Source organism: Muscardinus avellanarius (genome assembly GCF_963383645.1).
Source record: "Muscardinus avellanarius genome assembly, chromosome: 5".
NCBI lineage: Eukaryota > Metazoa > Chordata > Mammalia > Rodentia > Gliridae > Muscardinus > Muscardinus avellanarius.
This window is the reverse complement of record NC_137790.1, coordinates 137523266-137546512: the sequence shown is the minus strand read 5'-3', so window position 1 is coordinate 137546512 and position 23247 is coordinate 137523266. Positions and strand designations below refer to the sequence as shown.

The window sequence follows — 23247 nt, the reverse complement described above, 5'->3', positions numbered from 1 at the left end:
CAATCTTCTTAAATAACACTGAATATTATTTTGCAGGTATTTATTTACTCATTCCAGTATAGATTACTATTAAAATTTTGACTTGCAGCTAGAAATTTTTTCTAATAAAATACCCAACAGTAATGTTAGGAAAATTAATCATTCATAAAATGTACGTTGGAATGTTATTAGAGACAGTGTTTTGAGAGCTTTATTTATTTATTTTTTTTATTGGTGCACTGTATTCATACATCATAATGGGATAAAAAAAAAAACTTTTGTAGACATACATGCACACATCGCCCAATTAGCCCCTACCTGATCCCCACCCCGTTCCCTCCCCATCCCTCCTTCCCATGCTTGGCTTAGTGGTTGATATCTAGTATTATAGAAATTTATCCAAAATTAACAATGCTAATATCACAGAACAGTTTCATTTGTCTGATACCAAGCTTTTGATGACTTAAAGATAACATTTCAATATTTCTTTTTGCTTTCTTTCTTACCAGAGAATATTTTTTTCTTTTTTTTGTGTGTGAAACTATCATATATTTATTTATTTTTCAGAAAACAATCTATCCTAATGTGGAATATGGACTCTAGATACCCAAAACGATCTCGAAAAAGAACAAAGCTAGAAGATGTATATTTTCTGATTTCAAACCATATAAAGCTACAATAATTGAAACAGTGTAGTACTGTTCTAAAGGCAGATATATAAACCATTGGACTTAAATAAAAGCCTAGAGATAATTTCTTCCATATATTGTCAAGTTATGACAAGGTTTCCACAAACATTTGGTGGAGGAAATAATAATCTTGTAACTAAATATTGTTGAAAAATAATAATTACATGAAAAACAATAAAATTGGACCCTTACCTAACCCCGTATACAAATATTAACTCAAAATAGATAAAAGACCTAAATATAAATCTTAAGACTATAAACCTTTAGAAGAAAATCTGGGTCATTAAACCTCACAACATTGAAATTGGCAGTGATTTCTTGGATATGATTTCAATGGCACAGGCAACAGAAGGGTAAACGAACTCCCTAAAAATTAAACAAAATATTGTATATCCAAAGACAATGTAAACAGAGTTAAAAGTTACTGATAGAATGGGATAAAATATTTCCAAATGCTATATCTGAAGGTATATTAATATTCCAACTAGACATCCTAAAAATTAACAACAATAAAGGCAAACAATACAATTTAGAGATAGGTAAAAGACTAACATAAATAATGAATCTCCACAGATAACCAATCTTAGTTGTCTGTTGAATGGAAAATCTTGTTTCTCTGGTTCTAGTGTGTGTTACCTATTTCTTCTTTGTAGTTAATCTCTTTGAGTATTTGAAGACATAAATTCCTTCAGTTTCTGTTTGTCGTGGAAGCTTCTTATTTCCCCATCTAATTTGATAGAGAGTTTTGCTGGGTAGGAAATGTTTGGCTGGAAGTTGTTTTCTTTCAGAGTTTGGAATATGTTACTCCAAGCCCTTCTGGATCTCATGACTTGGTTTGGGAAGTCTGGAGTGATTCTAATTGGTTTGCCTCTGAATGTCACTTGGCCCTTTGTTTTTGTTTCCTTTAAGATTCTCTGCTTGGCTTCCACATTGGTCATTTTGACAATCATGTGGCGTGGGGATCCTCTTCTCCGATCCTGTCTAAAGGGAGTTCTATAAGTTTCCAGGACCTGTGTATCAACCTCTTGCTCTGTGTTTGGAAAATTTTCTGCTATTACTTTGAAGAGATTGTTGATCCCTTTGGTTTCACCTTCTTTTCCCTCCATATTCCAATTATTCTTAGGTTAGCTCTCTTAAAATGGGCCCATATTTCTTCAATGTCAGATTCCTGCTGTCGGATATTTTTTTCTAATTTAGAAACTGTGTTCATTTTTGGAGTGATCATCTTCTAAGAGCAAGATTCTATTTTCCATGTGGTCCAATTGGTTGTTTGTACTTTGAATTGAGGGCTTTACTTCATTAATTGCATCCTTTATCTCTTTTTGGCTCTCTCTGAATTCTTTTCGAAACACCTCTATTATTTCTACAGTTATTTTCCTGATTTGATCTTCTAGAAATCTCTGATTTTCTGTTTTATCGGGTTCTGATGTTGTGGGGTTGTGGGCATTCATTGCTCCATTGTTATTCCTCTTTCCCATGATTTTGGAAGTTTGTGCCTTCTCTGGGCTCTTCCCTTGGGTCACTACGACTTCACTTAAGGTGCTCTGGATCTCGAGTCTGTGGTATCTCAGTCCCCACTACTCCTTTACTAGGTTGTATGGCAGAGTCTCAGACCCAGGGAGTCAATCAAGGCTGCTTTAGACCATGGAGGGTGCCAGGTTAGGCATTCTCCTATGGTGTGATATCTGCCACCACCACTCCCCCACTGGGTCAAGTCCCTGGGAGTACAGTACTGGGATTTCTCCTCTAGGGGCCACAATTTGACTCACTGTTGTTGAGTGCACCGATGGGGCTGTAGTGGACTCCGTGAATTCGCTGCTGTCGCCGCCGGTGACAATATGGCGCCACAGCCACACCCTCAGCTGTGAGTCTGGCGTATTTCTTCTCTGGTTTTGCGCTCTGCTCTGAGTCCCTTCAGGGTGTTCTGAGCCCAGCCACTGGGAGCTTTAGATGCTCCCTGCCAAAAAATCTGCCAAATCCCGCCCAGCTGTTCTGCAGCGGCTCACCTCAGCTCACTGTCCGCCTCTCCTCTCTGGAGCCTGGTGGGCTGTTGAGTGCGTTGGTCTGTAGCCGTCCGGTGGACTCGCCGCTGCCGCCGGCAGTAAGGCTCTGCTGCCGCGTCCTCGGGCGTGAGGCCGGCGTATCTCCTCTGTGGCTCTGAGCTCTGTTCTGAGTCCCCCTCCTCTCTGGGGCCTGGTGCTGCAAGGGAAGATGGTGCCTGCCGCTCCGCGCCGCGGCTCCGGCGCAGCACTGTGGTCTGGTTTCTTTCTGTGTCTTATTTTTCCAGCCCTCTTTTTCTCTGTCCCTTGTAATTACATTTTTTATTTCTCTGCTGATGGTGTTTTCTGACTATGAAAGGCACTGATTTTGTAGTAATTGAGATTGGTTGTGAGCGGGGCTCGTAAGCCCCGCTTTTCTCCATCGCCATCTTCCCGGAAGTCCCAGCTTTATTTTTATTGTTTGAAGTTGGCACAATAGAAAGTTACTAGTGGTCTGTGAGGTACAAAGAAACTGCAGCAACGCAGGCTTTTGATTTTTGACCTTGTTAAAAATTGGGACCTTCATGGAAATTTAATTTCATAGCATTCATAAAGTTCATATATTAGGCTTATATGTGCTCTTGTAGTTTTAAAGGTTTAGTTTATATGTCATTAATGTATTTATGATGGTTCTTAACCATTAAGAAGTGATTTTAAAACAAACTTAAAGGCACTGTATTTATATTCAAACTCTAAGTTAAAGAGGTCGTAGTCCTTAATAGATTCCAAATTATATTGTATATTTTGCTGCTTTGTAGCAAAACAGGTATATAGTGAACAAAACCTTCCTGTTTATTATTATTTGTATTTATTAACAAGAAAAATAACTGAGCCTGGTGGTGCCTGCCTGTAGCTAAGACAGCAGGAACTCATCAACTTATTGAGGCCCTTAGCAAAATTTTCATTTTGAGATGCTGTTTCAAAATAAAACTTAAAATAGCACTGGGGATGTAGTTCAGGGGTAGTATACCCCTAGGTTCAATCTCCAGTGTCACACAATAAAAAAGAGAGAGAGAGAAAGAAAATTATAGTAGATATATTAGCTATAGGTGGTTAGGTTTTCTAGTGGGTAAAAATGGAAATACCCTTTCATTTTCTGTATTTTTACCTGGAATCTTTGTATGTGCATATCTGTTTATTTGTAAGATAGTCTTCGAGTGGCAGAGTTCCAAACCAGTTTTACTTAAAAGTCAAATGATGTTAAACTCCCCAAATATAACCAGGTTGTGGGGGCAACCTTAAGATCCAGTGGTAAAGAATAGAATTGTCACCTTATACTTTAGATGTTTAAGCTGTATTTGTATTATTTATTTGAAAAGTTCTAAAGCGAGGGAACTAGAAGCAGGGATGGGAGTAAAAACTGAAAACAAAACAAAACTAAGAAGCTTTAACATTTTACTTTTTAACTTCAGGCTTTAGTACCACTTACAGATACTCCACTCCTTCTTATCATAGATGTTTAGAAAGGTTCATCAGAGCCTTCCGATTGACAGCAAACAGCAAAGTGTATGGCTCTCTAAAAGTCTATAATTCAGAATATCCCTTGGAAATAAAAAGTACGTATTTTGTTCTTGCTCTCTAGGTTCTGAAAGTGAATGCATCGGGCACTTTAAGTTAATATTTTCTCTTCTCCGAGTCCATGGAGCTGGTCAAGTGCAGCAGTTAGCTCTAGAGGTAAAAGTATTTTGTATTAAGATTTGTTGCCTTTCCCACCACTTACTGTATGTATTTTGAGCCTTGATTAACCATCATCTTAGGATGGATGAATAGAAAGCAGGGCTGCTGTCTTCTTGAGTATGATATTAGGACTATTGAGTTTTCTTTCATATAAGAATATAAATAAGAACATTGCATTTTTTTCTTGAATCTGTTATCCCATTTAATGTTCATTTAGTTCTTTTGGAAACTATTCCTAATCTTTATTTTGTTCTGTTTCTGTGCTTTCATATAGCATTTTCATTGCATTTCATTGCATTTCATAGCAATGTTTTGTGACAGGTAACTATGATAAATTTAACCAGTCATGAGGATTTAAATAATGTGTGAATAACCACACAGCTTTTACATTAAAATGTAATCTGGACACAGAATTAGAAGAAAAAATATACCAAAACATAAGCTGCATTACTGTCATTTTCAAAGTATGAAATGAATGTTGAAAATAATCAAACAGGAATGGCAATGTTCTGATTTTAGTTCATTGGTTCATGTTAATTTTTCCTTGATTAGATATTTAACAGTAATTAATTTTTATTTCTCTCTACTCTGTGGTGGAAATGTTAAATCATGATGGGTTTTGCTACCAGCTCTCAACCACTTAACTTTCGGAGAATACTCCTTTTGGGGGGATTTTGTGCTTAGAGGTAATGTCAGAAAATGTTAAGCATGTCCTTCTTAAGAAAATATAACATTCCTAATTGTCTTATTACCATGGTAATTCAAGTAAATTAGAAATATTTACCTGCAATCTTGAATTATAATCCGGATCTCAGCTTGATGTAAAGTAAATGAGCAGTTACTGGTGGATTTTTCTTTTAATGATTGGTGTAAACCATAATCCCATAACATGGTTTCACTTTAATATTTACTTATCTTTGTCCATTCAACAATAAGAAAATTATAGGAGATATCTGAGAATTAAATTTCTAGGTTCTTTGAATGCTGGATTTTCTTTCTTTCCCATCCATGACAGCTATTTAAAGTCACTCAGAATATTCAGGTTTACACATTAGCTCTCTCTTAGGGAACTGCTATAATTCAGCTCAAAAGTGTATCCTATAGCTCAGTTACATACTGACATGCAGTTGCAATTTACTGTACAGCAAAAATGATTCAAGAAAAAAACCACATCACAGTGTCTGTTTACCTTTGCATAGGCACTCATTTGTATTACTCTGCTTTTAACGTTTGTACTTGGATAAAATGCTTATGTATGTATAGGAATATCACAGTGCAAGATGCCGCTGGTCCAGACCAGAGTAGTAGAGTTATTTTGTGAAGAGAAAAAAAAGATGGGGTAGCATTGAGAGTGCTCAGTCTCCAGTTACTATTCCTCAGATCAGTCTCAGAGATGAAAGTAACACTAAAATTATTTTAACATTAACTTTTTCTCTAAAATTAGATTTTTTTTGTCCTTCAAACATTTTTCTCATTTTTGTTGTCTGTAGGACTTAATTTGATTAGGTCCATAATTATTTCCAGAACTTAATATTCCTGCTGATTAATTTTCAGGTTGTGAATATAGTGACATCAAGCCAAGATTGTGTCAACAATATTGCAGAATCAATGGTTTTGTCCAATTTATTGGCTCTTCTACATTCATTGCCATCAAGTAGGTATTTTTGCAAATGGAGTTTTGGAAACTATAGCACGACTAATCCAGGGGCAGGAGTGAGAACGTAGTTGATACAGAACTTCAGGCAAATGTCACCCGTTTAGTTGTTTTTTCTTTACAGTTGCTTTGCCCTCCTGGTCATGTTTAACATAAATTAGTAAAATTATCTTGGGCTTCTCATATCAGAAGTTGAGAGCTGGGTGGGAGAGGTCCAAACACAAACGCAGAGTGTCTACGGTTTCCAGTTGTTCTAGAGTAATCTGAGCGTAGGTCATTGGGAATTAAGGAATATTCATGGCTTAAGAATTGAAATACTTGGTATGGGATGCCAGAGAACATATGAAGGTCAAGGCTGCTTGTGTTTTGTGAAGAAGCATCAGCCCCATGCACTTTGTGTTCTCCTGGTGGACTAGCCACAAGATGAGAAGACACACCAGCTTCATCCCTTGCACCCAGCCTACACTAGCGAGGTTGGTAGAAACTGCACAGCCGTCTAGTTTTTAAATTGAGTCCTCAGTCCAGCAGTGGCAGGGAGTCCAGGGTGATCCGCCGTCACCACAGGCTGCCAGAGCACCTCGCTCAGCTGGCGTGCTCGGCTCCCGGCTCGGTGCCCTTCACTCCTCCTCAGTGTAAATTCTCTCCTCCTTCCTGGGTCTTGCGTGGCTTCCAAGTTCCTTTATGTTCAGTGAAGTGGGTGGAGTTGGATTTTCATTGGATAAACTTTTTCTCTGAATAAATGATGCACTTGAAATGGCTTTTAAATATGGCAACTTTGGCCAGGCATGGTGCACATGCCTGTGATCCCAGGACTCAGGAGGCTGAGACAGGAGAGCCACGGGTTTGAGGACAGCCTCAGCAACTTAGCAAGACACTCAGCAGCCCAGAGAGAGCTGTTCCAGAAGGAAAGAGTGAAACCGGGCTGGCCCAGCACAGAGGCAGGATGCCTTTGAGTTTACTCCCCAGTGCTGCGCGCACACACATAAAATCTTCACAAGTCATTTGCAGATTGTTTTCATTATATCCATAGCCTTGGTTGGTGTCTTCTGTTTCTTTTAATTGGTTTTTAATAGCTTTTTAGTTGACTTTGTATTGGTTTTCACTGTCTTAAGATTGGAACTTCTTTGTTTTCCTAAGACAGTAGCACTGAGTCAGAATTGAAGATACCTGGTAGGGTGTCATTCTGACGTCAAGAGGGAGAATATTGTCTGTGTGCAGTGAACAGTGAGAAGGGAGAACAGTGGTTACGGTGTGGGCTCGAGTCAGACAGACCTAGACTAAAGACCAGCCCCACCCGCTGGCTGAGGGGCCATGAGCTGGGTACGCGGGCCTCGGCTTCGTCTTGGTAACGCAGCCCTGGCAGTCCTTGCCTTGCTGGTCACGGTGCAGTGAGCCTGTGCTGAGCAGAGCCTGCAGCTCGGCACCCACAGAGCTGACGCCCCAGCGTGCAAGCTGACGGGCTGCGGTGTGCTCCTGAAACGCCTTTCAATCTGCAGGTCGCCAGCTCGTTTTGGAAACTCTTTATGCTTTGGCATCAAGTACAAAGATCATCAAAGAAGCAATGGCAAAGGGTAAGGTATAGCGTTTTCTCACCCAGTCATGCTCATACATAAAGCTTATTTTGAGCTGCTTTTGCATTCTAATAAGCTAAAAGAATGCTTTACAAAAAGCAAGCTTCATTGAGCTGAAGTCAAGTTGATAATGAACACTTGAGTGAAGAGTCGTATTCCTTGTGCGTAATATAACACTGATTATTTCTTTCTGCTGTCGTAGGAGCTTTGATTTATTTACTGGATATGTTCTGCAATTCAACACATCCACAGGTTCGAGCCCAAACAGCAGAACTGTTTGCCAAAATGACAGCAGATAAACTCATAGGTCCAAAGGTGAGTACAGATTAAGTTCTCAGAAGAAAGTTATTAAAGCTGTTACTTTGCTATTGATTTCCTAAAGTTTACTGTAAGAAAATGATTTGAAGGTGAAAGTTGGAAGGCTGACATTACTGGAAAGGCTTCTGTGTATTACTATTCAAGAAATCTAATTGAGGAATCCTGCATCAGAATCAAGGTGTCCTGAGAGAATGTGTGGACTGTGGTGGTAAACTGCTTGTCTTGTCAAAGAGAGAGCAAAAGTACACTTAGGTTATGACAGAGGCAGGTCAGACAGTCCCACCGCAGGCCCCGGCTCAGGAAGGCAGCTAGTGCAGGCACTGGTGGTCTGTGTCTCACGTTCTGTTGCTTGGGGATAAGGCCATGTCGCCTGCAGAAAGGGAGGCTGATGAGGACGGTGCGTGTACCAAGCCTTCACCTTCCCACTCTGCAAGAGGGTCTTTTATTCCAAATCTGAGATGACCAGATGGTCTCTGGAGCCAAAGTCCAGTTTGGAGAGTAGGAACTTGTTAAAACAATTAGTTCTGAATAGCATTTCATTCAGAAACAAGTGTAATCAAAGTCCCCTGACTGTTTTGAGTTGGGTTTCACGAGGAGCAGCGCTCATGTGCCGGCCCCCGAGCGCCGCAGACGGTAACTCTGAATTTCCACAGGTGTCCTTTGTGCGGCACAGAGGAGGGTGGCATGTAACTGTATTGTGTGCTGTTAGCTGCTTAAAGGATGCTTTGATGTTTACAATAAGTATGTCTTGGAAGCGAGCTCCTGAGTAGCATTTTTGAGCTTTGAAATACCTGAGCAGGACAAGGGAGGGTTTGCATACGCCGAGAGTGGGCAGAGCGTGGCTGGAGAGACCCGCGTGGCAGGTGAAGGTGCGCCGCCTGCCAGCACGAGTTCCTCTCCCCACACCGCTCCAGTCCCCAGGCTGTGCGCGTGCGTGCTACTGTTTAAATCCTTCCTGAGAAAAGGCACCAGACAATGTAAAACAGTAGAGCCAAGTAAATGCATTCAAATGCAAAAGTAGCATGAGAAAAGGTGGTTCCTGTGAGGGGGCATTGAAGCCCAGGCCAGCTCAGAGCACGCTGGAAGGAGGGACCCCAGGGGCACGCTGGCAGCGTCACGCTGGGCCCTCGGAAGGCTTCACGGTTCTGAAGTGAGAGTGGGGATGGGAATGGTCTTGATAGGCGAGTCAGGCTGGGCCAGGCCAGGGTGAGTGTTGCTGAAGTTGCCTTTGCATACACCGAGGCTTCTGTCTCCTTCCACTCCAGAACTCGGGTAACGTGTATCTCCTACATCATCCGTAGCACAAAATGCACTCATCCTCTGTCTTAGAAAACCGTAAAAAGGAAGCCGGGTCCGCAGATGTTGCCAGTGAGACCGTTCTCATTTTCTTTCTGAAACTTCCTCCTGCAGGTTCGAATTACACTGATGAAGTTTCTGCCTAGCGTTTTCATGGATGCTATGAGAGACAACCCAGAAGCGGCTGTGCATATCTTCGAAGGAACTCATGAGAATCCCGAGTTGATCTGGAATGATAGTTCCAGAGATAAAGTGTCCACAACCGTGAGAGAAATGATGCTTCAGTGAGTAAAGGCTGAGAGAGGCTCCGGGGCCCCGGGGGGCGCATCTCCCACCCTGGTGCAGCAGCTCCCTGTGCTCAGGTGAAGAGCCTCCGGGGCCCCGGGGGCGCATTCCCACCCTGGTGCAGCAGCTCCCTGTGCTCAGGTGAAGAGCCTCCGGGGCCCCGGGGGGCGCATTCCCACCCTGGTGCAGCAGCTCCCTGTGCTCAGGTGAACACAGTGTTATCTTGTGACTGAAGTGTGGTATCCCTGCCCTTTTTTCCCAAGGCACTTTAAAAATCAGCGAGACAACCCCGATGTTAACTGGAAGGTAAAACATACTTTTATTTTCTGCTTTGAAAAAAATTCCTGCTCACTCAGTTTAATGTTGGCCTATGGTTGTGCTATTAAGGCACTTGGATATGCCCCTGGAAAGTAAAGTTTGTGACAAAGAAGTAGGAATACTCATCTTTTAAGTAAGTAATCAGTAAAAAAAAAAAAAAAAAAAAAAAATCTGAACTTTACTAAGAGAAAACAAAACTCATAATTATTTTGGTCTGGTTATATTAGGATTAGTTCATTGTATGAAATTTGCATTAATAGGAGTTGTATTTTGACTAAGATTCTTTCTCTTTTTAAAGTTGCCTGAAGACTTTGCTGTGGTCTTTGGAGAAGCAGAGGGTGAACTTGCTGTTGGAGGAGTTTTCTTGAGAATCTTTATTGCACAACCAGCTTGGGTTTTAAGAAAGCCCAGAGAATTTCTTATTGCACTGTTAGAAAAATTAACCGAACTCCTGGAGAAGAATAGTCCTCACGTAAGTTTCCGTCCTCCACAGGGCATTCCAAAGAGCTTGCTTGATTCACCTGACATCCTCACTCATCAGCTGACTGTACAGGAGAGACCGATGGCCTCTTCCAGCGTAGCAGCCACATCTAAGTTAAAAAATATTCATTGATCTCTGTTATTTTTAGTACTGAAACTCTTTAGTAAAATGGTTATTGATAAAAAAAAAACAGAGTTGTCAGAGCCGGGCGTGGTGGCGCACACTTGTAATCCCTGCGCTTGGGAGGCGGAAACAGGAGGATCACATAGGTTCGAAGCCAGCCTCCGCTGGCTTAAGAGACTCTGTTTCCAAATAAAATATAAAAAAATAGGTCTGAGAGTGTAGCCCGGAGGTAGAAGGGTTTCCAGGAATCCCAGTACCACCACAAAAATAATTTAAAAAAAAAATAGACTTGTCTCTATTGAAAGAATGTTATTTCTAACATTATAGAAGCCACCCCATCCCCGGTGATTATATAGCTAATGAGAAGCCAAAGTGTTGAGTGTGTCTGTAAAAGTGTGTTGTGTCCTTCACTCCACTCTGTGTGTATGGCAGGGAGGGCCCTTCTCACAGAAATTGAGACTAGAACCCACATGGTCGAGCCCTGTGCCTCTGCTCAGAACCAGAGGCCGCGGGGAATAGAGGGAGCCGGGAGGTGGCCTTGGCCTTGGTCTTGGTCTGGCAGGTCAGAAATCCTGAACGTTGAGTTTGAAAGATCGTAAGACATGACTGGCATAATGAGGCAGCCCAGCTTTGGAGCTGTGTGGAGAGACAGCCCGGGAGCCCAGTCACAGCTCGCCCACTGACGGGGCTCGGCGGCCTCGTGTTTAGAGTGATTGCTGCCCTGCCCCTTTGGCGAGCTTTAATAAGTTAGTATGTGCGGGACACATCACACAACGTCTGCTCACTGCGAGGGCTCACGTGTGTTAGTCACTGTCATTAGTTTGGCAAAACATTTTTTAAAATGGGATTAGTGTGCTAAATACTTATCAGTGTCACTTTCCACCATCATGTTTCTCTCCACTAAGACTTTTGTTCATACATAGTTGGCCTCTAAAACACATTCCCAGGGACAGGGAGGGTGCCCGGAGGCCTTGGGTTCAGTCCCCAGCGTTGACATGGAGTGATATCTTTAGGGAGTTATCTTTTACATCTGCAATAGAAATGGCCCAGTGAAGGCTTTTAGATTAAGAGCACATTCTTAAGTCCTTTGTATTCTTGTCTTTATCAAAGACATGGAAAGTTTGTTTTTCTCTTAGGATTTGTGCATCAGTTCTCCAGTGTTGTCACTTAGAATTCTTCAAATCCTGGTGTATGTCTGCTTCTCAGCATCCTAGTTCCTTCTGTACCTTCCAGGGGGAAACTCTGGAAACTCTGACAATGGCGACTGTGAGCCTCTTCAGCGCGCAGCCACAGCTGGCAGATCAGGTGCCGCCGCTGGGCCACCTCCCCCGGATCATCCAGGCGATGGGCCACAGGAACAGCGCCATCCCCAAGAGCGCCATCCGCGTCATCCACGCCTTGTCTGATAACGAGGTATCGATGCGTCCGTCGCGTTAGCACATGCTTCCTCTTCCGGGCTAATGCCCATGGTGGTGTAAATCCTTTTTCCACCATGTGCTTTTATGCATATGAACTGCATGGTATTTCAGTGACTCTTAAGCACGTTTAAATAGTGTAATTAATAGGGGATGGTAATTTCGTCCCCATGGTATCTACTACGCCTTCCTACAAGTAACTTTCTCTTTGGGGCACATAGCTGTGTGTTCGAGCCATGGCATCTCTGGAAACCATCGGCCCACTGATGAATGGGATGAAGAAGCAAGCGGACACTGTCGGTCTGGCCTGTGAAGCCATTAACCGAATGTTCCAGAAGGAGCAGGGTGACCTGGTAGCACAAGTAAGCGACTTTCTAGATTTTATCACTGTTTTAGGAAGACAAACATACCGGACAAATATTCCCTGAGTTTGATGAGAGGTAGCGTATGCGTCTGTGCGTGCTCAACTTTAGATTTCATCTACACATAGAGAAAAGCGGGGTCGGATGTCAAAAATTCTACCATCCTCCAATACTGGTCATCTTCTGGGGCATTTATCCTTAGCTTGCTAAACTCCTTGGAAAAATTTAATCTATTTTCTATTTTTTTTATTCATTTTTGAACGCATGCTGTAGAATGCCAAACTTTTTATTGTTCTTTTCAAAGAATATTTCTCTAGTGAAGCCAGGACTTGCTAGGTGTCAGGGTAGAGTAGACAGATGCTGAAGGATCAAAAAAATCATAAGATGAATTTAGCAACCATTACAAATAATCTTTCTAGAACAAATTCATGGAAAGAGTGCCAGCGTTGTGGTGGGCAGAATGGGGTGCGTTGGTTAATGGCATAGCTCCTCAGGAGTGATGGCTTTTTAAAGTTATATCGCACAGCATGGTGACTAGAGCTAACAATATATATTTCAAAGTTGCTAAGAGGACGTTTTAAATTTTCTCACCATAAAAATAAATGTTTAGAGTGATAGCTGTGCCAAAGCTTCCTTTCACATTGTGGATATACATAGTCATTTTGTATTCCATACATAAATATATGTAATAAAAGTAAATGTTAAAAAGTAAACTATAACCTATCTACTCTTCATCTTAAAAACCCCTCAGTGGTTCCCTATTACCTCCAGATGACCAGGTACATGACGTCTGTAGCCTGCAGACCAGGCCCACACTTCTGTTGTCTGTGCTTCTCCCTCTGCCCGCCTGGCAGCCTCGCCTGCAGCCCCACCTTGGCACTAAAGTCCCTGGAGACCAAGGAGGGGGAGAGGCTGTCAGTGCGGGTTGGGAAGAGCAGGAGCCTGCTGCCACTTGGTGGCGCTGCGACCTCAGGTGTGAGGCTTCAGAGCTCAAAACCCTCAGGAGTGGGAGGAAAAGGAGGTGTGCCGCCAGTGTCCCTCCCCTCACCCCGCAGTTCCAGTGAATATGTGATACCAGGAGACTACTGAGCGTTCACTAGGCTGCGATGCACCCTGTGGTGGCAGCAAAGACTGTGTCTTGAGGAAATATGAAAATATTAAGACACTTCAGAGATGGTCGCCTCATCATGGAGTGTCCTTAGAGCAGGTGCCCAAGCCAGTGGCTGACAGCTCGGGGTCGCCACTTCCTTCCAGATACAGACCCCGCCCCCAGCTCTGCGGTCATGAGCACGTGTCTTGCCCTCTGTACGCTGGTTATTCCATCTGTGATAATAACAGCACCTGATCTGTCAGGGATAGGAAGGTTAAGTGAAGTAATTGGTGTATAGCATTTAGAACCGCTGATGGCAGAGAATAAAATCTCATTAAATAAGAATGCCATTGCCGCTGATTATTAAAGTAAGAATCTATACCTGACGTTAAAATACCGTGAAAACAGGGTCGTCTTCCAGGTGTGGTTCTAGGGTAAAAGTGCTTCTTGAGGGGTGATGTACACGTTTCCAGTAGAGTTATGCATGTTTCCTGTTCCTTCTAGGCCCTGAGAGCAGATCTGGTCTCTTACCTCTTGAAGTTACTTGAAGGCATAGGCCTTGAAACTCTGGACAGCCCGGCGGCCACCAAGGCTCAGATCGTGAAAGCGCTCAAGGCGATGGCGCGGAGCCTGCAGTACGGCGAGCAGGTAAGCGTGCGGGGCAGCCTCCTGTGAGGCCCACGCGCCAGGCCGGCCTCCCGCTCAGGGCCGCATCCAGGTGTGGTTCTGCAGCTGGAGGAGATCCCAGGACCGAGGACTGGCTGCACGGCGGGGCACAGCTGGAAGAAAATCTACTCGGGGCTCTTCTGCGTAGGGCTGGCATGCTGTGCATTGCAGGAAGAGAGACGCCAAGATTCTTGGAGAAGCAGCACCGATTACTGGTCAGGGAAGCTGGCAGTTGTAGTCGATCGGTGATGATGGCCATGGTCATTACCCACTCACAGCATTGTAAAGGATGAAGAATGTTTCCGTTTTTATCTCCTTTCTGTTTCCTTTTGTTCTTGTAGTGGTGGTGGTGGTGCTGAGGATTGAACTCAGGGCCATCCTACCTCCAGGCTACACCTCCAGCCCTATTTTATTTTGTTTGGAAACAGTCTTACTGGGGTCCTGGTGCCCTCACTAATCTGGGGCCGGCTTTGCACCTGCAATGCTCCTGTCTCGGCCTCCCACATCCGGGGTTACAGGCGTGCGCCTCGGTGCTCCATTCCTTTCTAGCATTTGCCAAGTGTTGGATTCCTCCCTGGCTTCCATGTGCATTAATCTGTGTTTCAGCTGCTTACATCTGCCTACTTAAGGCCTGTTTGGCAAAATGTTCTTCTTTTATTATTGTTGCTTTTGAGAAGGTCTTTGTTTGATTTGCTGGATAGCCTTGTCTACTAATAATCTTTTTATTAAATTAATTTTCATGGCATGAAATCAACTATATTACGGTGAACAGTTAATTGGCATTTAGCATTGTCACAGTTTGGGACAGATACCCCCTTATCTAGCTCCAAAACATTGTCCTTACACCTGCCTTGGTCGGCTTTCTGTCGCTGTGGCCACAGTGCCTGACGGGCCCAGGCTAGAAGAGCAGAGGCGACCTGGCTCAGGGCACGGTCGGCCCACTCCGAGGTGAGAAGCTGGGCATGGCCCAGAGCGCCGTGCAAGCAAAGGCGCCGTCACCTCACGGTGGCCGGGCAGCCGAGCGAGAGGCCAGGTAGAGACCGTCCCGGCCACAGCCCGGCGCCGCCGCTCCAGCACAGGAGCCCCTCTGGGGACGCTGCATGCCCAGCTCTGACGCCGCCATCTGTGAGGCCGCTCTGTCCTTTCCCTGCCCCAAAGGCGGCAGGAGTCTGCTTTCTGTCTGTAGCCTGTCTACTCTGGTGCGTCCCTAGTTGGCGGCGCGCCACGCGCAGCCCCGTGTCTGGCTTCGGTCCCTAGCGTGTGCTTTCTCTCCGTGCTGAGCGATGCCGCTCATCCCTTTCCACTGATGGGCCTGGGAACGGCGTCTGCCTGCTAGTGTTCTTCTAGAGCTTTCAACTTACTTCAATGAAAGCTTTTTTGTGTGTGTGGTATGGGAGATTGAACCTGGGGCATTCTACTAGCCTCCGAGCTACACTCCCAGCCCTGTTTTTATTCTTTATTTTGAAACAGGGTCTCACTAAGTTGCTTAGGGCCTTCCTAAGTAGCTGCGGTTGTCTGTGAACCGCGATCCTGCCGTCTCAGCCTCCCCAGTGCAGGGATGACAAGCCTGTGCCACCACGCCCGGCCGAAGCCTTTCATGAGTGAACCCACTAGGTTTGTGTGTCCCAGAAGAATCGGTTTTGCTGCCGTTGCCCTTAGTTATCAGAGAAGATAGACGGCATAGGTTGCTGCAGTCATTAACTGCATGTCTGCTTTCTTAAGTACTCTTTGGTTTCTGCTCGTGGGTGCTCTGAGTCCACCCAGGGGCCCTCCTGCATATCCCCGGGGGCACTTGTCTCCCCCTGGCTCTGCCCCAGGGTCCTGGTGAGGACATTAGCAAAGGACCGTGATGCCAGCTCTTCACTTTCAGGAGAGCGGCGCGAGATTCAAATATAGCTCCTCTGCCCCCTTCTCAGCGCGTCACTTGCTCCGCTCCAGGGCCCCCTCCAGCTCCATGACCTGTTCTGCATCAGTGCTTTCCAGACCATTATCTGGGACTGTCTGCCCCACCCCCAGGCCGCCAGCTCCCCGGCTTCCGAGAGTCTTCTCACCGCTGTGCCGTGCCCACCTCCTAAGAGCCATGCAGTAAACATGGAGTTTGAACGTGGGCCAGGGAGACACATTCTCTAAGCTGGCACTGCTTGAGCATCACTGTCTGTGTCATAATGAGAGCGCTTTCGTCTCAGCCCACTGCACACTCGCACACTTGTCAGTTGGGCTCATTACTGAGTTGACAGAACATTTACCCACTTGATATGTGATGCTTTGAAACTTTCTGTATTTGACCATTTCATTTTCTAAAGTATGTTCTTCTGCCCCAGTGGACTTTATAATCCTCTTAACAGGTCACAACCCATAACTTAAAAGACTGCTTTAGCCGGGCGTGGTGGCGTACGCTTGTAATCCCCGCGCTTGGGAGGCAGAGACAGGAGGATCGCGCAGGTTCGAAGCCAGCCGCGCTGGCGTAAGAGACCCTGTTTCCAAATAAAAACAATATAAAATAGGTCTGGGAGTGTAGCCCTAAGGTAAAAGGGCTTCCAGGAACCCCAGTACCACCAAAAAAATAAATAAATAATAAATAAAAGACTGCTTTAAGCCAGCCATGGTGCACACAACTGTAATCCCAGTATTTGGGAAATTAAGGCAGGAGGATCACAGGTTTAGGCCAGCCTCAGCAATTTAGTGAGAACCTGTTTCAAAATAAATAATAAACAGTCTGGGGTTCAATTCTCCACCACAGTTAAGCAGTGTGGCAGTCAGTGACTGTTTTAAAGTCTTAGCTCGTGTCTGCAGCAGCCCTCCTCAGACCCTTCCCCAGAAGCAGTTCAGCAGCCCACTCCACGCTGTCGGCCATCTGCTCCTGTCCTGTCTGTCAGGAAGCCTCTTGTTAAGTTACGTGTGCGTTAGTGCGCCGTGGCTCGGGGGCGCTCCCCCCCGTCAGGGAGGCTGGCTGTGCGCCGTGGCCTGCGTGCCGAGGAGCCCAGCAGCCGCGGTGGGCTTTGACGAGCGCGTGTTCTTGCTCCGTCCTGCGCCGTCCTAACCGACCTTCCCGGTCATTCTGCAAATTGCTCCTCTTTTTGAACCGTCTTCCCACACATAGTGCCTAACGTACTCATGCCAAAAGCCTTCGCTTCGCTTCCGCAGGTGAATGAAATCCTGTCTCGATCCTCAGTCTGGAGTGCCTTCAAAGATCAGAAACATGATTTGTTCATTTCTGAATCACAAACAGCAGGATACCTCACAGGTAAGTCCTGCGTAACTGGTTACTTTAAGACAGTCGGCAGAAGCCGCCTGGACCTTCCTTTGTCCCTGAATAGACTAAAACGGTACCCACAGTGTCTTCCTGGTCCACGCTGTCCTTCCTTGGAAGTCCTATGAGCATGAGTTAGACTGCTGTGTTTGTCCTCGCACCGTGTGCAGCTATTATCGTGTAGATGTTAAAACATGTACTTTGTTTGGTTTGGGTCCAGTTAAATAGTGGTGTCAGCCTGGTGTGGTAGCGCATGCCTGTAATCCCAGTACTTGGGAGGCTGAGACAGGAGGATCACAGGTTCAAGGCCAGCCTTAGCAATTTAGCAAGCCCCTGAGCACTTAATGAGACCCTGTTTCCAAATAAAAAATATAAAGGGCTGGGGGTGTAGTTCAGAGGTAGAATGTCCCCCGTTCGCCCCTAAAAAAAAAATAGTGCCCATTTAGAAAAAAACAAATCCTGATGTCATAGGTTATATTGGAGCACATGAGTATTAAGGTATTTATCTCAGCCAGGCATGGTGGCACATGCCTGTAATCCCAGTACCTAGGAAGCTGAGACAGGAGGGTCTCGGGTTCAAGGCTAGCCTCAGCAACTTAGCAAGACTCTCAGTGAGAGACCTTGTTTCAAAACAACAAATGAACAACAGGCTGGGGTATAGCCTGGAGGTAGAAGGCCCCTGGGCTCAGTCCCTGGCACGGCCCTCCCTCCCCTGACAGGTCTCTCTCAAACATGTGTCAGAACCCCGGCAGCGTCGGCCATCCCTGTAAGAACAATCAGCGGCACTCCGATGCCTTCGCCGACTTGCTGAATATTTAGGATCGGCTCTCTTCTGGGGGGAATGTGTGAGCGTCATAAGCAAAAGGATGTTTAACTTCTTAATGTTCAAAGGTCATCCACGTCTGAGGCTCAGAACGCACGTCCACCTGACACACTAGTTGCAGGATCATTTTAGAGTGGTCGTTTTCACATTGGCTCCCATTTAAGTACGAGTCTTCAAGCTGCCCTTAATTTGAAGACTAAAGTGGTTCTTCCCACGTGCCGGAAGTGAGAGCGTGCAAAAAGATGCCAGCCGCGTCCTCCGACCAGGGTGCTGCGGGCCAGTGGCGAGAAGCAGTCTGCGTTTCTTGTACGGTGTGGCTGTGCTCGTGATCCTGGCTGCAGTGTAGAAGTTCATTAATCCACGAAGCCTGGGTCTTGGGTTTTCAGACACAGGGACTGTGGGGCGTTCTCCTGGCCTTAGTTTGGGGCTTGCTGTGGCGCCTGCCTTCCCTTCACCGCGCCCATGCGGCTGTTCCCCACTCCCAGCGTTAGTTGGAGCAGACCCTCAGCTTGATGCACGTGGCGCTCTGGCACTTGGCCTCCTGTGAATTGGAAGAGACTGTGGCAGGTTTTCCTTCTCCCTTCTTCACGCCCTGCTTCTCATTCCTGAGACCTCGGATGTGGTCCCGTCTGTGTCTGTCTCTGGAATGTGGGGTAACGCTGTATCTTCTAAGTGGTATGTTCTCACAGGCACGCTGAAAACCGTCTCTAAACTCCTTCCAGCCTGCACATGTGTATCACTTTGCATATGAGGGAGTGTGATGGGAAAGTCCGCTTATTTTTCTTAGTTGTGAGCACTTACAGGCTGGCCCAAGAGCAGGATTGTGTCGATCTCGGGCCACTCTCCAGAGGCCCCTTCTGATGCGTTGCTGTCCATGGGGCTCAACACGCCATGACTGAAGGTGAAGCCGCAGTGTCCTAGACCGCCTCGGCGGGCTGTGGCCAAGTGCGCAGCCTCAGCCCTGTCCTGGTGGAGAGGCTTCCTGTCATGCTTCAGCTGAGGTGGCCTCTGACTGAGCCAGCAGATGTGGGAAGCAGGAGGGGTTGGGGAAAGAGAGGGAAGGTTTGCAGAGCCCCCCTCCTCCCTGGGTGGGGCAGGGAGGCAGCAGTGTGAGCCCCCTGGCGGCGGCCTGGGTTGCTGGGTTATTCTAGGGTTGCAGCTGAAGGCTGCGGTCACTCCTGCGCAGTGCCCTCGCTGCTGAGGCCTGGGTTCTGGGTCCCTCCTCTGGCTTCGGTCTGTTCTGCTCCAGGGCCGAGCTCGCGTTCAGTTCAGCGCAGCCGAGTGGGTGTGGGCTCATTGCCTGGGTTGCCGCGCTCGCTTTGTGTTTGAACACAGACATTCCTGTGTTCTTCCACTGATGTCTTGTGTGTCGAGAGCCGAGTAAGAGAAAACACTTCAGTACTGGTAAAATCCCATTGTGTGGGCTGCATGGATGAGCCCGCGCTGGGCCGATTTGGAATGTGGTTTCATCACAGGCACTGGAGCTGCCTGCAGGCTCAGAGGGTGCAGGTTGGGCGTGGCACCTCCCACTGCTTGGAGTGAGCTGGGGAGCGCTGGGAGCGCCCCGCCAGCCTTCCTTGGACAGGCAGGCCGAGGACGCTGCGGGTGATTTTGAAGGCGCAAGGAAAGCCATTACCACAGCATGTCGGAGATGAGAACAGCCAGATACGTTCATGGTTTTCTTCTCCCTGGCCCCTGAGCAGGTTTCATTCATTTGCACACTCAGACTTTGAGAAGAAGAATTTGAATCCAGGTAGGGTTCAGAGACTGCCTGCGTCCACGGTCTCTGGCTAGCCGGGTGTGCTGTTTTCTGTCAAATACTTATTTGAAAGTGCCCACGCGGGTTCTTCCTGTGGCTGCTTGTTATCCAGCACCTGCAGCTACTTGGCCATTCATGAGCTTCTAGAACAGCATGGTGCCAGTGAGCTCAGAGCTCTAACAAAGAATGGCTGTCCGCTGTGAAAATCCCCAGGTTAGCTCACCAGAAAGTCAGTGACGAGGAACATGGGGGTCCAAGAGTCTTCAGACGCTTTCGGGAGCTGGAATTGGGGAGGAGTTCGCCATGCAGCCACTTCATTGCAGCAGGCGTTCTGTGCTGTTGGACCCTTTGCTAACTTCTGTCCTCATTCCCCTGAAGCGCACCCTCCTCATCAGTGTCACCACACGCCCTGGCTCCTTGGCTCTTCCCACTGTTCTCTGGAGACTCTTAACTGCTCCGTCCCTGTCCTGATGACCAGGCATCTCCTAGGAGAGGCTGGAGCCGTGGGCGGGGGGCGCCGCAGCCTGCATTTGCAGAAACCCAGAGGACTCGGTTTGCCTGTCCTAAAGAGCCAGATGGTGGCATTAGGATGTGTCCTCCCTAGGCTCATCATTCCACAGTCCAGATCCTAGCCCCAGAGAAGCTCACGGTGCTCGTAATGCCTCAGAAATATTTTACCCATGTGTAGGCAAGAGAAATGCCTAAGAGTTTATGAAGGCATTATTTCCAAATAACTGGAAAGTAGTCGTTCACGTGACTGGTGGTCAGTAAGTACTGCGGTGTTCGAATGTTGAGTCCCCAGCAGCACACCACCTGTGAATTTTCCCAGGGTGCCCAGTACCCAGTGCAGTAACTGCACCAGTCCACTCTGCGTCCCATTCACGGTCTCGTCCCGTCACCGACTCTCGCGATGCGCACTGAGTTGTGTCCGGTCAGGATTGCTCAGGAGCCACCGTCCGGAGTGAGTGAGGCTTTTCCCGTGAGGGCCGCGTCTTTGGTGAGACCTGTGTGACGGCGTTGTAGCTACTTGGCTTCTGCCTACACTGCCCAGTGGGAGCCGGGCCGCGTGGCGCCGTGGCTGGAGGGCTCAGCGACCTGGCGGCCTTTCCCCCGCGGGCTGTGCAGGCCCACGCTGCCGGGGAGAGGCCTCGGGCTGCCCGCTTGGCTGGTCACGCTTCCTCGCCTCTGCCCTGGCTGCTGACGTTTCTTTTCTCCCCCCAGGTGTCTCTCCTTCCCTTCTAACTGGCAGCAGCCCCCTTCAGCTCAGGAGCGGGCTCTAGACCCCTGCCAGGCAGCTTGCTAACTTCTGTGTAGCTCTCTGAAGCAGGTAGAGAAACGTTTTGCTAAATGCATGCCGCTCCCACCACCTCTCTAGTCCTAACCCTCCGTGTTCTGTAGCCATTTGCCTCCTTCCCGCAATTTCAGCTAAAATGTCGCTCAATATTCAGTATTATGCTATGATTTCTCTTGCAAGTACGTGTTAGTGTGTGCAGTGTTGTTAGGATGTAATTACATGTCTGTGCAGTGTGTGAGCTGAGCCCGGGAGCACACAGCGTGGCCGAGCCGGCCTCCACGGTGCTGTCGTGCAGCAGGGACTTTAGATGAAGAGACACATGCATCTAACACGACACAGTTTCCGAGAGCATTCCTGTTTTGACCTATGACACGTCCACTTCCCTCGGAGACCTGGTGTAGCAGCCCTGGAGACCTGGTGTAGCAGCCCTCGCTCATTTGGTGCCACTTGTTAGAACTGCAGTTCTTGCACCAAATGAAAATGGGCAGACTTGAATGTTGACACAGTGTTGCCGGTGAGAGGCCCATCCACCCGTCTGCGCCCGGATGGGGATGGGCTGGGCTGACTCGGGGGTTCTTTTTTCTGTTTGTTCCCATTTTTTTCCACTTGATGTAGCTCTTTCATTGCCTAGGATTTTTTTTTTAAATCCAGACATGAGAAGGAAAATATTTCACACCAGTGTTACCATCCAGCATAAATTCAAAGTGATTTTTAACCTTGTCATGGAGTAAAGCAGAAGCTGTAGAGATGCACTAAGCAGCTGTTGAGCGCAGGCGCACACTTAGGTAACTTGTGTGTCGTGTCGTCAGCCTCCTGCTGGGGCAGCTGACCAGCTCGGACCTTCTCATAACCATCTGTTTTCTCAGGACTCCACTCTCCTAAGTAGCATGCTTTCTTTCTCTCTTGCAGGACCTGGAGTTGCTGGCTACCTTACTGCAGGTACCTCCTCATCAGTCATGTCGAACCTGCCACCCCCAGTCGACCACGAGGCAGGCGACCTTGGCTATCAAACTTGAAGTGTTCACAGAGACTGTAAGCGCTGAGAGGCCAGTTCCAAGTCCACATTCCCCCAGCTGACACGTTGAAGCAAACTTACTGCCTTCCTCCTGGTGTCATGACAGTGTTACTCCGTTTTCTATAAATATATTTTTATTTAGGAAAAAAGTCAGCGATTCTAACTATCACGTTTCAGGAGAGCACTCTGAATGAACCTGCGTGGGTGCACAAGGACCTTCTTCCTGATGTGTGTAAGCACATTTTGTTCCTTTATACCTGTTTACAAGACTGTGAATCAAAAGAAACCTTTCTTCCTAGTTTTTATAATGTTTTTGAATTAGTGTGACTGTGGGGGTTGAGCTACAGTCTACAGAAATCGGGCTAAGTCACATATTCCCGGAAAGGACGCCCCCCATCGTGTTTCACGGCCGTCCACTCCCGTCATCGGACACTCTGAGGTTTTTGTCCCTTTCCCTGTTCACTGGAATCCAATCATTAATCTTCTGAGAGCTCACAGTGCACGTCGGTGTGTATAACTGGCTTTACCAAATTGAATGAAAAGGAGCTTGTGCAAAAAAATTTAAAAATTTTAAAAATGGATGTCAAGATGTTATGTAAGAGATTAGTGTAATTGTGAAATGTTCTATACATTATCAAATATATAAAGCTTTCTATATTGAATGTACATTATACAGATCATTCATATGTGTACATAAAATTTTAAAAATAAAGGGAATTGACTGCTTTGTTAATGAGATATCTTTGGTCTAGTTTAGGATTTCCTTGAAGACCTGGTTTTTTGTTTTCTGTGACAGATATAGCAGTTATAAATATACTTTTCCTCAAATTCACAATGTCTCAGGAAGAGAGCCTGCTCAGACACTTCTGTTCATTCTTAACTCCCTTTATCGATATTTCAGCCATATGTAAGTTTCTAAAAACATACAGCATCTCATTTATTTTCCATACATATGTAGAAATAGGCTAGGTGTTGGTAAGCACTTAATGTACATTAATTCTAAGATTTTTAGAGCAGAGAAAATGAAAGTGCCAGTGCATAATTTCAAATAAGAGATCTCAGCACACAGATCTTGTCGTATGACTACAAACTACAAGAACATAAGTATACACAGCACTTCTTGTTTGTTGTTGGGTTTTGTCC

At 46.3% G+C, this 23247-nt stretch overlaps 1 protein-coding gene across 3 annotated transcripts in view; it reads left to right on the top strand.

Moving 5' to 3' along the window:
* The window catches only part of DNAJC13 (DnaJ heat shock protein family (Hsp40) member C13), a gene marked incomplete at both ends in the record, with an annotated part of 100082 nt that extends 77977 nt beyond the window's left edge, over positions 1–22105 (top strand). For all 3 annotated transcript variants that reach the window (XM_080695770.1, XM_080695769.1, XM_080695768.1), the window contains 12 exons: positions 4290–4381; positions 5939–6038; positions 7535–7609; positions 7812–7924; positions 9338–9507; positions 9772–9814; positions 10125–10298; positions 11664–11843; positions 12067–12207; positions 13802–13945; positions 17108–17207; positions 21999–22105. In XM_080695770.1, the coding sequence (XP_080551896.1) occupies positions 4290–4381; positions 5939–6038; positions 7535–7609; positions 7812–7924; positions 9338–9507; positions 9772–9814; positions 10125–10298; positions 11664–11843; positions 12067–12207; positions 13802–13945; positions 17108–17207; positions 21999–22105 (1439 nt within the window). The remainder of the gene's footprint in view (positions 1–4289; positions 4382–5938; positions 6039–7534; positions 7610–7811; positions 7925–9337; positions 9508–9771; positions 9815–10124; positions 10299–11663; positions 11844–12066; positions 12208–13801; positions 13946–17107; positions 17208–21998) is intronic.
* Positions 22106–23247: the final 1142 nt, after the last annotated feature.